The sequence below is a fragment of the Octopus sinensis genome, linkage group LG9, assembly GCF_006345805.1.
Source record: "Octopus sinensis linkage group LG9, ASM634580v1, whole genome shotgun sequence".
Taxonomy (NCBI): domain Eukaryota; kingdom Metazoa; phylum Mollusca; class Cephalopoda; order Octopoda; family Octopodidae; genus Octopus; species Octopus sinensis.
In genome coordinates this window covers 7,119,809-7,134,462 of record NC_043005.1, presented here as the reverse complement: position 1 = coordinate 7,134,462, position 14,654 = coordinate 7,119,809, and the positions used below count along the sequence as shown (strand labels likewise).

Here is a 14,654-nt window from a genome sequence, read left to right as displayed (position 1 = left end):
CGTATGAAATAATTATGAGCTTTTACAGAGCTTTTTACAGTGGTAAAGTATAACATAGTAATTCCTTGCAGAAAGAGGGGCAATGCCCTTGAGTAGTATATGTGTTAACCAAAAATATAGGGATAAGTGCTACTGATCCTCAACTAGTGTAATTATGACAAATTTAAAATTTAAAAAAGAACTTTGGTTTTTGCTCTGATTACAAGAACTCTTTTGAGTATAAGGTTTGCTTAATAATGAGAATAATGTGGTAAATATGCAGGTAACTTATACACTGAAGTTGAATAAACAAAATTACGAGGTAATATGATTACAAGTTATACAGTTCAGGCATAACTTCCACAGTCTATTATCAGTATGAAACTCCTCCTTAATACAGAAATACTTTGATGCTATTTGAGACTGCATACATATTCATACATGTCTCGGCAGATAATTTCATTAGCATCAATCTCATGTTAATGTCTTCAATAATTGATTGGAACACACCTGTTACTTTATTGGTGCTTGTGATGATAGAGGTTTGTGTGAACTCGGAAATATTCTTTGTATTTGTAAAAGCCTTATTTTGAGATGATTGTATTGGAGGTTAGAATGCCTCACAACTTGGTTCTCAAGTTGGAAAAATCCTTGTGTGCAAAATAACACCATAAGCTGATTGTGATATCATCTTAGAAGGGAGTATTTCTATGTCATTAATTGATTTACACCTTCATTGTAATATGACAGACATTATTTAGACAGTAAGACTATTTCTGGGAGTATAATGTAAGCTTCAACTCTGTCTTCATTGACATGATCTAAGCATGTGACACTGTTTACAATATGCATTACGGATTATTTTCAGGGAGCCAGAGTACCCACAGAAGTACTTTTCCAACTGTTTCATGACTGCAGAAATATTCTTCAATAGAAAAGCTTCTGCATGATTAAACAGAAAAATTATGAGAATTGGAACTTTTTACTTCTTGTGTGCTCATTAACTTTTTTCATCTTAAATTTACTACTGCATGCTGACTAAGTACTGTTTGTCATGATAACTGTTAGGGTTCATCCTGAAACACTTGAAAAGTTCATCAAAGAAATGCTATTTGTTGGTGTTTGCTGATGTTTCAGATTCTTAGAACTTTTAATGATGTTTGATTTGATCCTATGTAGAACTAAAACGCTTCACTCTACAAGTATGCTTTCTATTTATTTTGCATCTTATAAGAATGTCAGCAGCACAATTTCAGGTAGCAAATCCCTTAACAATTATTTTGCATTGAAACATGTATTTACAAAAAGATTGCACTGAGTTCCTGGCATATGAGAATTTTTGACTTTCCTCTAAACTTAAAATATAGATACAATCCAATGAGATAACCTCTGCAATCACTTGACAAAAATAGCAGCCAAATGTCATTCAAATTACAACCTATTCAATGTGGTTGCTATTTAAGATAGTAGTATGGGGAATCCTTTAGCATTTAAACCAGCCAGATCCAACTCGAATATGCTACCTGTTTTATATTCTAGCCAGCCAGATCCAGCCTATCACCTCTACTCCTCACTGCTATTATAAAATATGCAATCGCACCATCATAATTTTGAAGCTACAAAATAATGCATGATTAATTAAAACTGTGAATGAAAAAGTATTACATTTGACAGAATAATTTGAATGCTAAAGGGTTAAGGCTGTATTAAAAAAAAATATGATACTCATGGCTGTAGCACCTTTGATTATATATCTTTCTGATCAAGCTGATATTGGGCAAACAGCTACAACTCAAGGTGTGCAAAGCCGTTAGTCTTCATCTTCTCTGGTGTATAATGAGGATTTTTAGCATGGGAACATCCAGCAGTTGGAAAAAATCCCATGCAGATTCCCAACACACTCTCTACATTTATTACAAAGGCTATGTTCTTAACTGGGTTGGTTCTACAAAAATTGCAGCAAAAAGCCTCAAGCTATAGCTTCAGTGATTTGAATGTGTCATCTATACAGACAAGAATTCCCAAACAATGTTAGCTAATGGTTGTCACAAGTAAAGATTTAATAAATTCTCAGCAAAAGCTAAAACAGATGATAGTATGCTTGCAACAGGAAAAAAAGATTGCCACAAATAGTGGTAGTGGTAGTGGTAGTAGTAGTAGTAGTAGTAGTAGTAGTAGTTCTTGTTGTTTTGCATTACCACCTGCTGCCCAACTTGATCCAAACTGACTGAAGTAGAATAAAATTTGTAACAATCATAGCACAATATGCCAGTAGATATTGCTACTAACTTCATTATAGAAAAATAAGAAAAAAAAAAGCAAGGAGATTTTGTGTTCTGGAAATGAGAAATTACTCGGAATGTGGGATGTGGAATAAGAATATTGTTATGGTACACAGTGTATGTCAGAAAATGCAATTTTTTTTTTTTAATTAAGTTTTTGTACATTATTTTCTTTCTTTCATTCCTTAGTTCTTAAATTTAAATATTAAGGAATTTTTACATTTCCCTGATTTGGAAAGTTTTCTTCCAGTGTTCTTTCTGTGTTATGTATTAAATTTTCATTTAGATTTTTGGCTTTTATCTTAGAAATTTTAGCATTTGTTATCATTGTTATATATTTCTTCCTTAACTCTTATTTTTCCTGTAGTAAAGTGATCACATCTAATTCCAGTTACAAATGTTGTTACTTTTTATGTTGCTTTCACCATTTTTTGTTCTTTGTTCTTTTATTTATTACTAACATTTTCTATGATTAGATTTACATAGAAAAATTACAAATCAATGATGATAGAATACATGGTAATGTTATTGCTACAACAAGAAAAGAATTGTTATATTTATCCATAACTTTCTGTTCAATTTTATGTGTTAGGCGTCTGACAGGATAACATCTAAATTATCATCTTGACATTATGCTAGCTGCAGTATTTATGCTCACCAGCATCTTGGTAAAATTATCATTGCCTACAAAACTGAAATGAAGAGTCATATTGAATTTTATACCTTGTATCTTTCAACAGCTTACGACTAAAAAATCCCAGCAGATCCCCAGTAAATGAGGCTCATGCAAAAATGTCTCCTTAATACCTCAATTATGCTATCTAATCTGCAACATTTTCAAATACTTTCGCACTCTGATCCTGTTTAAGTCTAGGACTTTGTTTCTCATTTGACACAGATTTGAAAGTTTTGGTCACTGATTAAATGTCAATATTTGACAGAACAGAAACACTGTTCATAAACAATTGATGACTGATGCGGATTTTAAGGTTGTTTAAAAATAAAACTAATCTTGAATTTACACAAACATTAATGCTACTAAATTACTATTGCCAGTTGCTATGCCATTTCCAAACAAATGATAACCTTAATATAATTACATTTTTCTGTTCTTTATTTTAATTATTACTACACAAATGATATACAAATCAGTTTCAAATTGTTTCTGTTCAAATGTGTATAATGTTTTTTTTTCCTTCTTTTATTAAATACCAAAATGTGAAGTAATTTGAATTTTAATTTGATTGAATTAACCTACTTTTATAAAACTATCTAATTCATATAAAATGCATTATAACAGAAAATTCTCTTATCTTTTTATCTGGGTTATAAGAGAAATATTAAAGTATTTCTTTCATCTTTTATTCATTATTAGCTTCTTGAAATTACATTTATATATACATGATAAGATAATGAATGATAATTCAAATTAACAGTAAATTTCTTTTAAAAAATGCTATTACGGAAACTCCTGGGACTTTTGTTTTTTTGGCTCTATTTTAACATTAGAAATATAGAATGCTTAATCCTTTTATTTATCAGAGTACTGAATTCATTATATAAGTTTATATTTAAGATTTAGATTTAAAAACTGCTCCACATTGTATCAGTAAATGAATTTATCTTAAATGAAGAGCTCTTTGTAAGTAAATTGTGACATGAAAACTCTTTTGTTGATAGATGAATTCTAAATTAATCACCTTGGTAAGAAGTTTTTTTCTTTATTTCCCTAGTTTGCTTGTGTTTAACAGTAGCTACCCGTGAACTCCAATACATTTATTCAAGCAAAATTATATCTCTAATTAATTTGCTTTTTTTTTTATCTTCATCAGTGGTATACACTTGATGTCTTCTTACACAACTCCCTGTAACTTACCACTCTTCTCTGCTTTTGTAATATTTGATCACTCTATTTAGAAATTTCACAGTATTCCTTTAAGCCACATATTCTTCATATTAATTTATTTATTTTTGAGTCTTTCTTAAGTGTTGGTGATACAGAGCTGTGTTGTTGGCACTTCTAGCATGGTCCAGGCTCACAAAAAGACCTGAACTCAACAGCATTATTACTTTTACAATGCTTCACTGCTTATAACACTGAACCATTTCACTGTTGTACTACTTACAACTACGTGAGTTGGGTCATCTGAACATAGTACAATGCTAGTGACAGGATATACACCACCAAATCCTTAGTTGGCTGTCCAGTATATTATTTCTATTATGAGCCCAAAATATTTTATATTTATATAGTTGTTAACCTTCTATCAAAGCCAAATATATTCCACTATGCTATATTACATTATAGGTGGCATTCTTTCATTCTTTTTTTCTTCTTCTTCGGCACAATAACCCTATACAACCTTCAGAAAGAAGTTTTCCCATCTGTACATCTTTGTCTAGAGTCAAGTTGTGTTTCCAACTATTTCTGCATTGCTACAACAAATCATAGTCATATATACTCCCTCCAAAATAACCAGCTTTTTGTTTCATGTGTGCTACAATGTCTGATTTCCAAGCCATTAGAATTTTTTTATATCAATGGTGAATATCAGTGACTATCATCATCATAATGATATTTATTTTCCCCATGGTTTAAAAAGATGTATTTGTATCTTAACTTTACCTTAGATTATGTTTTCAAGTTTACTATAATTCTCTTTCCAATTTTTTTTTCCAAGTTATTTTCATTTCTTGCAAAATCTTATTTGTTCTACGATAAATTTTTCCATCAAATCACATCACTTTTTCACTGAACCACATCCATTCACCATGATATAGACATTATATGTCTGTACCAAATAAGTGTTTTTCCTGCATATATCAGCAATACTTTTGATGCTTAACTTCTTTCTCAAATTTCTATAAGTTCACATTGAATATCCATTACACCATATCTGACCTATTCCTCACACTTTCCGTTAGTGTTTAGTGTCTTTCTGGCAGATTTATTTGTTGTTCCCTAAAATATCTTCCATTTCTATGCAGCCTTCATCATTAAACTATCAAATCATAATCTCTATCTCAATCATTATGTTACTTTACTCAGCTAACAAACCTTATATGACATCAACTAGATTATAAAACACTGGTTTATAAATTGTCTTGCAAAGAATTAAGAGGAAAATATTGGAAAATATCAGAAATTAAGGTCGTGTTTACCATAAATCAAACTGTATTTAGATTATCATTTGAAACTCTACAGCACAAATAGATATGACTATCAGTAACTAATCAAAGCTATATATTTGAATAGTACAGTATGGCCATTTATATTTGTATTTCTGAATAGATTTGACATGTAAAATTTGGAAAAAATTTTAAATTCAATACTTATATATATTTTTTTTTTGTTAACGTAAAGCAAATTATTTGATATATAGAATATAAAATAAACTGTAAAACTTGTCTACAACAACAAAAAATATCTTAATCTTCTTAATCTAAGGATGTTAGTTATACTAACATTCAGTGAATTAGTTAGCAGCTCCACTTTTGGAGTTCAGATTTACTTAGCTTAATCTTGACTGTTTTATTCAAAGATTTTTTTATTATTTAAACTTTATGTGACTATCCAGGATTCTTTGTTTAATTTTGGATGAGAAGTGTTAGAGTCCATTTGAAAATGTTATTATCTAAAAGAAGGATTATCACCTATATCTTTTCAGTACTGTGAATATCCATAAGCATAGCAAAAAAGAAAAAAAATGTATATATGAGTGTAAATATACCAACATATGCACATGTATAAACCCATAAAAATTGATATGTCCAGCACTGCATACATATTTCAAACAAATGTCATGTTATAGAGTTACTTCAAATTTTCTTTTGTATTTAAAAAGTAATTTCTCTTACAGCTTCAAGAGGACAGTAATATTTTTGCTTTCCGTTTGACTTAAGGTTTTGTACAATTTAAATAGCCAAAGCAATTGTTGCTATCAATGTTTATATTCAAAAGCTGTCAGTGTTTCATCTATGTGCATAATGTATGTGTATACCTGTGTATGTACTGTTCCGTATGTAATTACATTGTTATAAATGCCATGTGTCAAATGCTCCATGAGGTCACTGTCTATAATCATGACTTTATACTCACTTTTCCACTCTAATGATATTTTATGAAATACATATGTTCAGGAAAATAGTATTAAGTCACAACCCTTCAATGTGGGTGTTGGACTTCAGCAGGGGTGCATATTGCAACCTCTTCTTTTCATAACTTTTATGAAGTGGATTGACATGTATAATCTTTGTGAAAGTGGTATCACAATTGGTTGGCTGATATTTGCAGACAACATGGGTCTACTTGGCTCAATCAGAAGATGATCTGCAGCATGTACTGATTGGGTTCCCTGCCAAGCATTGCAAAGCAAGGATGAAAATTAGTGTTGCAAAGATTGAGACTTTGGTCCGCTTGAGGAAGTCTACTCAGTGCACTCTGCATGTTAGTGGAAAATCACTGAGACAAGTGGAGAAATTTAAGTATTTTGAGGCAGTATCCTTACATAATAGGAAGCAAGAAGTTGAGCTGGATGCTAGAAATGCAGGTGCTGGTACAGTAGTGCATTTTTCTTTTCATTCTTTTCCATTCTTCAATTCAGTTTTCATGCCTATCCTCATGTGGCCATGAACATTGGGTAATGACTACCAGAATGTAATCACAGTACAAGTAGCTGAAATGAGGTTCTTCTGAAGAGTCTCTGGAGTAATGTTACTCATCAGGGTGCATAGCTTTGGAGATAATTTGTACTTCTACTGTTAACATTTACAATTACTATGAAAAAATTATACTGGATTACTAATATGAAAATCTCTCAAAAACTTGTCGGATTACTATATGGAAATTTATACAGAATTCCTATGAGATCCTCTCTATATCACTATGGATTAACTAATTCTTATAAACATGGATAAACTTTTAAGAATGGTTTTCTTCCTTTTATATCCCTGAAGAATGGTTATGCAATTTCAATATGATTATCATTTCGATTTCATTCAGATAAGTTCCATAATCATGAAACAATCGTAAGAATTTTTATACATCTTCTGATTCTCTATTGTACAATTCTATTCTCATCATTTACATGGTAATACAATTCTCTATGTTAATATACTTCTTGTTGTGACTATTCCAAATATACTTATCCCATTCTCTCTTATATTCTAATATATAACTGCTCTTTTGGTTTACTTTATGTCCTTAAACATCTCTTCCAAGATCTTTGGGCAACATTTTAATTTGAGCACTTAACTGGTGATAGCTATTACATTTTGTCCTAAAACGACATACTTTATTAATTATATATGTGTGCTTGTATGTGTGTGTGTGTGAGAGAGAGAGAGAGAGAGATAATGAGCAAAAACAAGGGAAAGAAAAAGTGAGAGGGACAAGTTTTAGCAAATTTGGGTCAGTTGCTCCATCTTGCTGGAACCATGTGCAAGGTCCACTTCCCAGACTTGACTAGGCCAGATTTTTTTCTTGTGGGGATGCCTGATACCGGAGACCCTAGTGCAACTGAAGGAGAATGTCAATAGAGAAATCAGAAAAGTGGGGTCTGAAGTTCTTGAGGGTGCAAGTTTTGAAAAGAGCATGGGCATGCGAAGTGAAAAATGCCTGCCATTTAAGCGATGTCATTTTTCATGTGATGTAGTGGTGTTGCAAAATTTGACTCATACATATTAATCTATGTCCTGAACTAATGATCAGAGAGTATTGTATATTCCTTTGAAGATTTCCTTTAGCCTGCTCTGTATATCTTGGAATTATTGAGGAATAAACATTAAGTACATAATTATGATGTTTTACAGTATTTTAAGTTTCTTTTATGTGAGTATTAATATATTTTTGAGAAAACATCACATACATTGAAGAATTCTTTGTTTTCCGTGTGAAAATCCTAACTATAATATTTAACTAATACCATGTTGTTTTTCAGAGCTAATTGCCTCATTTCCTGAGGATTAAAAGAAAACATACTGATTACAGTTCAATGTATTGCAGGTCTTTTTTCTTTTCTTTTTTATGCCCTACTGATTCTCAGATGATAGCATTTCAAAGTTTTAATTTTTAATTGTCTAATATGTTTCTGGTTAATTGTGTTGCAGGTGACAAGCCATTACCAATCCATTGTATCGTTGAACAGATATCTGGTGGTAATTCAGGTTTTGACAGTTGTAACAGTCATACTACTGTTGAAATGGATAGTTATGCCATTCTTCCAGGCAGTACTCCAATGAGTGAATTGGTGCAAGCTGCTCTGATAAAACTCGGATACACTACTGCTGAGTCTGTTGGTGCAAAAGGTAATTTTACTTATGTAGAATTTTGATTTTCTTACAAATATCCTCCTTGCCACTGCTTCCCACTGTTGTACAAATTATAATCTGATAAGCTAATTATTATATTTAATTTATTTCATATAATTATCATATTTGATATCTAATATACACTATTTCATATAATCATCATATTTGATATTTATGTTACATATATTGCTTCATATAATTATATTTAATTAGTACTTGATTATTTTACTGCTAAGCTAATTTTATAATAGTTCTGTTTTTTAATAATTCATTTATATGCCTTAATATTAGCATTGGTCAAATACAAAGGTAAACATATCTAAATAATACTAAGATGAACAAACATGAAGTGAAATTTGGCACTTGCTTCTTGTTTCTTCCTATTTGTTTACATTTAAAACATAAAACTGTATTTTGAATTTTTTTTTTTTTTTCTGAAATATAAATATTTCATATTTTGCTAAATGTATTTAAAAAAGTTTAAATATCTCATCTTTCTCTTTTTCTTATAATGTATAAACATTTTTTCAATATCGAGCATTTTTGTCATTTTATATTCATATATTTGTATCAGTATATTGTTACAATATATACACTCAAGCATAGGTGGTCAAGTTCTAGAAAGTTTTACAGTTCTTAAGAAAGCTATGCATTTCACTGTTCCCATCCCACTATATTCTGAAATCAAGAGGGTTAACTTAGAAATAACTTTCAGTATCTAATAACATCTCTATTCTGAGTTCAAGTCCTACAAAGTAGTCTTTGACTTCTATCCTTCTGGGGTCAACAAATATGAATCAATTACTGATTTAATATCTCTCCTCACAAATAGTGACCTTGTACTTATTTTAGAGATCATTAACATTATTTATGGGTCAATAAAATAAGTACTATTTGAGTCCTGGGCTCAATGCAATCAGCTTACTTCTTTCCCTGAAATTGCTGACTTTGTGCCAAAATTTGAAAACATTATTGTTATCATTATCAGGTCATTATGAATGAAACGTCTGATTTTGAGCCGAAAGTTTATTTTACTTTATCTCAATAAAAAGCAATGCAGTTAATCAAAGTATGCACCTAAATTATCAACACAATTTTGCCATTTTACCGCTAGCTTATTTATGCCGGCAGCGAAGGATTCTGGAGAGCAAGAGGTGATGAAATCATGAAAGGCTGTTTTTGCATCTTCTTCAGATTTGAAGTTTTTTACCTTGCAAAAAGTTGTCTAATGCCTGGAAAACATGATAGTCAGTTGGTGCAAGGTCTGGTGCATATGGTGGATGACAGAATACTTCAAGTTCAGTTCTTGCAACTTGAGTAGTGTTCTTTGTGCAATATGTGGTCAAGCATTGTCTTGCAAGAGAACTGGCCTGTCTCTACTGACCAATCTTGGTTGTTTAATTGCAAGTTCATTCATCATTTCATCCAATTGGTTGATGTATAACATCCACTGTAACTGACTTACCAGGTCTCATGAAGCTGTAGTGGATGACATCAGTCCTGGACCACTAAACAGACACCATTAGCTATTTTCAGTGAATATTCCTTTTTGGATTGTGGGATTGTGTTTTGGCACTTTGTTTCTATCCAACCACTGTGCAGAATGCTTGCTATTGTTAAAAAGAATCCATTTTTCATCACATGCAACAGTACGATGCAAAAATGATTCACTTGTGTGTCATAACAGCAAAGAACAGCAAGTTTCAAGATGAGATGTCATTTGGTGCTCATTCACTTTGTGTGGTACCCACTTGCCCAGCTTCTTTAGCTTGCCAATTTGTTTCAGATGGTCCAATAAATTTGGAATCAAAACATCAAACCTTGCTGCTAACTCACGCGTAGTTTGAGATGTAATCACTTCTACTACAGCTCATCATTATCCACCTTGGTCTCAGGTCTACCACAGGGCTGATTTTCAACCGGAACTTTTCAAACCATTGCCATACAGTGTGCTCATTCGCCACATCTTCGCCAAACACCTCATTAATGTTTTGAGCTGTCTGGGATGCATTGGTTCCACAACAGAACTCATATTCATAAACAACATGAATTTTTGATTTATCCATGGGTTCATAAAACTTGATTTACAAGAAAAAACTCACAATATAATCAGATACCATGAATTGCATTTTGAAAAGTAATGATGTAACTCTTCAATGTTGTAAAACAAAGAATTGTTAAGATAAAACATTAGAGTTAATGACTCAAACTTGCTGCATAAGAAAATTGGATATTTCATTCTTAATGATCTGATAATTATTTTCATTATTATTATTATTATTATTATTATCATCATCATCATCATTATTATCATTGATTTGACTTAGGTTCATTCTTATTCTTGGTAGAATTTATGTTGGTAGCTGGTTACTACCTGTAACCTTAGGTATCCACAAGTTTCCACTAGTCTTTTGTGTGCTTAAGACTGACCCTCCTGATAATCTTTGCTGTCCCTAAGAGGCAAATTTTCTGTAGAAGCACTACAGGACATTCTATTCCAATATCCTGCAACCATTTGTTTATATCTTTACTTCTAATTCCCAATGCACCAATTATTACAGGCACAACCTTTACTGTTTTCACTCTCCAAATCCTTGCAATTTCAAATTTTAAGCGATTGAATTGTTTTTTGTTGTTTTTGTTTTTCATTATTTTAACTCAGATTTTTTGGAACTCTTGGAATCTTGTATGTGTAATGAGCTTGCTGTTTGTTCTCTTCTACTATCTTGTACTTTTCTGATAATTCTGGTCATGCCAAGAAGGCAAACAAACCACCAGCTCTACCAAAAACCTGCTCTCCAATGTCACTCAGCAATGAGCAGCTCTTATTCTTGTGAAATTTAGTGCAAACAACATTGTTACACTTAACATCATCACAGCATTTGAATATGTCTGGCATATGAATCTCCTGGCTAAACTGCATGCTCAGCGGCTCTATCTGTTTCTCATCTCTTAAATCAGAAGCCCTCTCTAACCCACACTCTGTTAGTTCTTTATGGTTCCAAAATTTGGTTATATACACATTTTTCCTCTTGTATATCCATAATGTACTTCCATCATCTCCCACAATGCCAACTCCTGTGCAGGTGGTTCCTTTCACTCCTTTGTGATGTTCTGCATACAAGCATCATCCACTTGTAACCTAGATATCATGCCAAGTCTGCATTGACTTACCAACACTTACTTAACTTATCTGTCTCTCTTCTTCAGGCTCTCCACAAACCATGTTCCCAAACATTTCTCCCTAAAATGTCAGCCTTCTGGAATTCCCTCCCTCCCTTTTTTCTTTTCTTCCGCTGTTATTGAGTTGCAGTTGTTCAGAAAGTACATTTTCAATCACAATCATCTCACCAGTCTCTACAAGTCTGTGAAGGCCATTGGGCACAGCTTTTTCTTCCAGACAAAACATTAAAAAAAAATATATAGTGTAGTTGCATTGTCAAAGACAGGGAGTTTGGGAGTCATGCTGCATTTCTGGCAAATAAATTTTGTTGTCTTCAGGTTTTCCATTATTGTAATTGATGCCAGTAGTATAAAAAGAAAATATAATTCTTGTCAATATGAATAACAGGTCTCAGCTAATTGTTTTTCCTTTATTGTCAATATACTAATGTCATAAGAAAATAATAACATTTTAAACTTAGCTTTTAATGGATTTTAATTGATTGAGCTTTCTCTTTTGTAATAAGTATAAAATTAATTGCACGGCTGTTTTCAATGAAACTAGATTTTATGTTTAGATTTTTATACAATCTTAGTTTTAACAATGCTGTATTTTTTCCTGTATAATATTTCATGGAAGCCTCATGTAGGGAGTATATGTGAGCAGTTGTGGAACAATTATGATTTTGTAATGATGTTAAATAATTTTTAGCTGTAGTAATTTTTTTTTTTTGTGATAAATTAAACAATTTCAGTATTCTAAGAAGCTAAAATTTACAATTTCCTTAGTTATAATAGCAAGCACAATTATCTACAGATTGGTACATATTGTTGTATTGAAGTTTTTCTTTGATGTGGAAAAATACAAATTAGTGATTTGATTGATTCTAAATGTAAATTTACAATTCATAAAGCCCTAAAATATATAAACTTTCTTTAAAGTATGTAATAAATATATGTGTTGTTTGAAAATAGCTTGCAGCACTCCACCTGAAATGGGAGTGTCTAAATGCATTCATATAATAAACTGGAAGCATAACTAGATACTTAAAATGCATATTATGAAAGCTCATTGGCTTCATTGATGATGAGGAAATAAAAGCTCCATGGAGTTTAATGAAATCATCATCGTTTAGCATCCGCTTTCCATGCTAGCATGGGTTGAACGGTTCAACTGGGGTCCGGGAAGCCAGAAGGCTGCACCATGCCCAGTTTGATCTGGCAATGTTTCTACGGCTGGATGCCCTTCCTAACGCCAACCACTCCATGAGTGTAGTGGTTGTTTTTTACGTGCCAGACGAGGCTGGCAAACGGCCACGATCGGATGGTGATTTTCATGTGCCACCGGCACGGGGCCCAGGCGAGGCTGGCAATGGCCACGAACGGATGGTGCTTTTTATGTGCCACCGGCACTGGTACATAGATATAATTACTTGGAACTAGTATCATTCAGAGCAGGTAATAGACTCCAGAGACTATTTTTCAGATATCTAATAGACTATTCAATAATATTGGTATCAAATGCTGGTATATATTGCAGGTTGTATTAATACAAAAAACATTATTGAAATTGAATAGAAATTTTGGAGTAAATAGAATTATAACCAATATGTCAGCTAACCATGCAGGGTTTGAATTTGACTTTTCTCAAACAAATAGTAACGAAGTAATATGTGAAGGTACTGCAATGCAGTTAATGAAGTATTCTTGTCATATATTATGACTGTATACAATTAAGTTTAGTCATTATGTAGTTGACAATAAGGTAGCATTTTTGTTTATATTTTAGTAGTATGTTTGTCAGCTTTCCAAGAAATGCCAGTTTTGTAGCTTCTCTGCATATTTAATTTCACATATATTTTTGTGTGCTACTTAACCCTTTAACTATGAAATTAGTTTCATAGTTATTCCAGTAATGGTTGTTAAATACCTATAAAAAAAAATAGAAGAATTGGTATTTTCTGCATTCACGTTGCCTCAAAACTCAACATATCTCACCCCCCCCCCCAAAAAAAATGAAGAAGTTCCAAACATGACATTCCTCAACAAAAGATACACTGGAATATAAAACTGCTTTCCACAGTTAAGGGTAATGAAATTTTGATTATGCAGTAAAAATGTTAAAAATTTGATATCATTATATGGATTCTTTTTAATTGACTTTCAGTTTATCTGCTGTCATTTCTTCACTTCCCTGCTCTCACATTCTCTCCCTTCATTCTTTGTTATCATCACTAACTCATTTGTTTAATGTTTTCTTGTCTATTTGTTTGTCTATCTGTCCCTATCTGTAGTCATCTCTCACACTCTTTTCACAATCTAGAGCTCTTGCTTATCCATCTGCCTTTCTGTTCCTCTCTTCCTGTTCGCTCTCTCATGCATCTTGTACTTTGAGGACATGGTTTCACTATCACTTCCTTTCCAGCTGGAGAAGCTGTCTATCCACCTCTTCAGAGGACACATATTCCTGTTGTTCTGTCATACTTTCACCTCCTTCAGTATTATACCCAACTCAGTTGAGGGGTCTTGTCTTGAAAGTACTTGGTAATCTAACTATCCTGTGAAGTGGTTGGCATTAGGGAAGACCTCAAACTGTAGAAACCATGCCAACATGGAAAAGAATCATTAAATGATGATGATGATGATGCTGATGATATATATTTCAGTCTTTTTACTTTCATTCAAAACTAGCTTCCATCTCTTCTTCAATTTCTGATGTTCCTCCCTGTCCCTTTTGCATGCTTTTGTATTATACCACTCTCTCTCTCTCTCTCACTCTCCCACCTAATTACCCCTCTAATCCACACCTCTTCTGATGCATTCTCTCTCTCTTTTCCATCTCTCCCAGCAAAACCAGTGCCTTCTCCTACCACATTCTATAATGGGACAAAGAAGGAAACCAATAAAAGGGACACATAAATT

The 14,654-nt window shown here is 32.4% G+C and overlaps 1 protein-coding gene across 2 annotated transcripts in view; it reads left to right on the top strand.

The window, feature by feature from the left end:
* Positions 1–14,654, top strand: part of LOC115215778 — a 93,119-nt gene that overhangs the window by 38,292 nt on the left and 40,173 nt on the right. The window contains exons 3-4 of one of the 2 annotated variants that reach the window (XM_036505742.1): positions 3,942–3,965; positions 8,370–8,567. In XM_036505742.1, the coding sequence (XP_036361635.1) occupies positions 8,462–8,567 (106 nt within the window). In that variant the 5' untranslated portion in view covers positions 3,942–3,965; positions 8,370–8,461. The remainder of the gene's footprint in view (positions 1–3,941; positions 3,966–8,369; positions 8,568–14,654) is intronic. The other variant, XM_029785078.2, reaches the window with a different exon arrangement.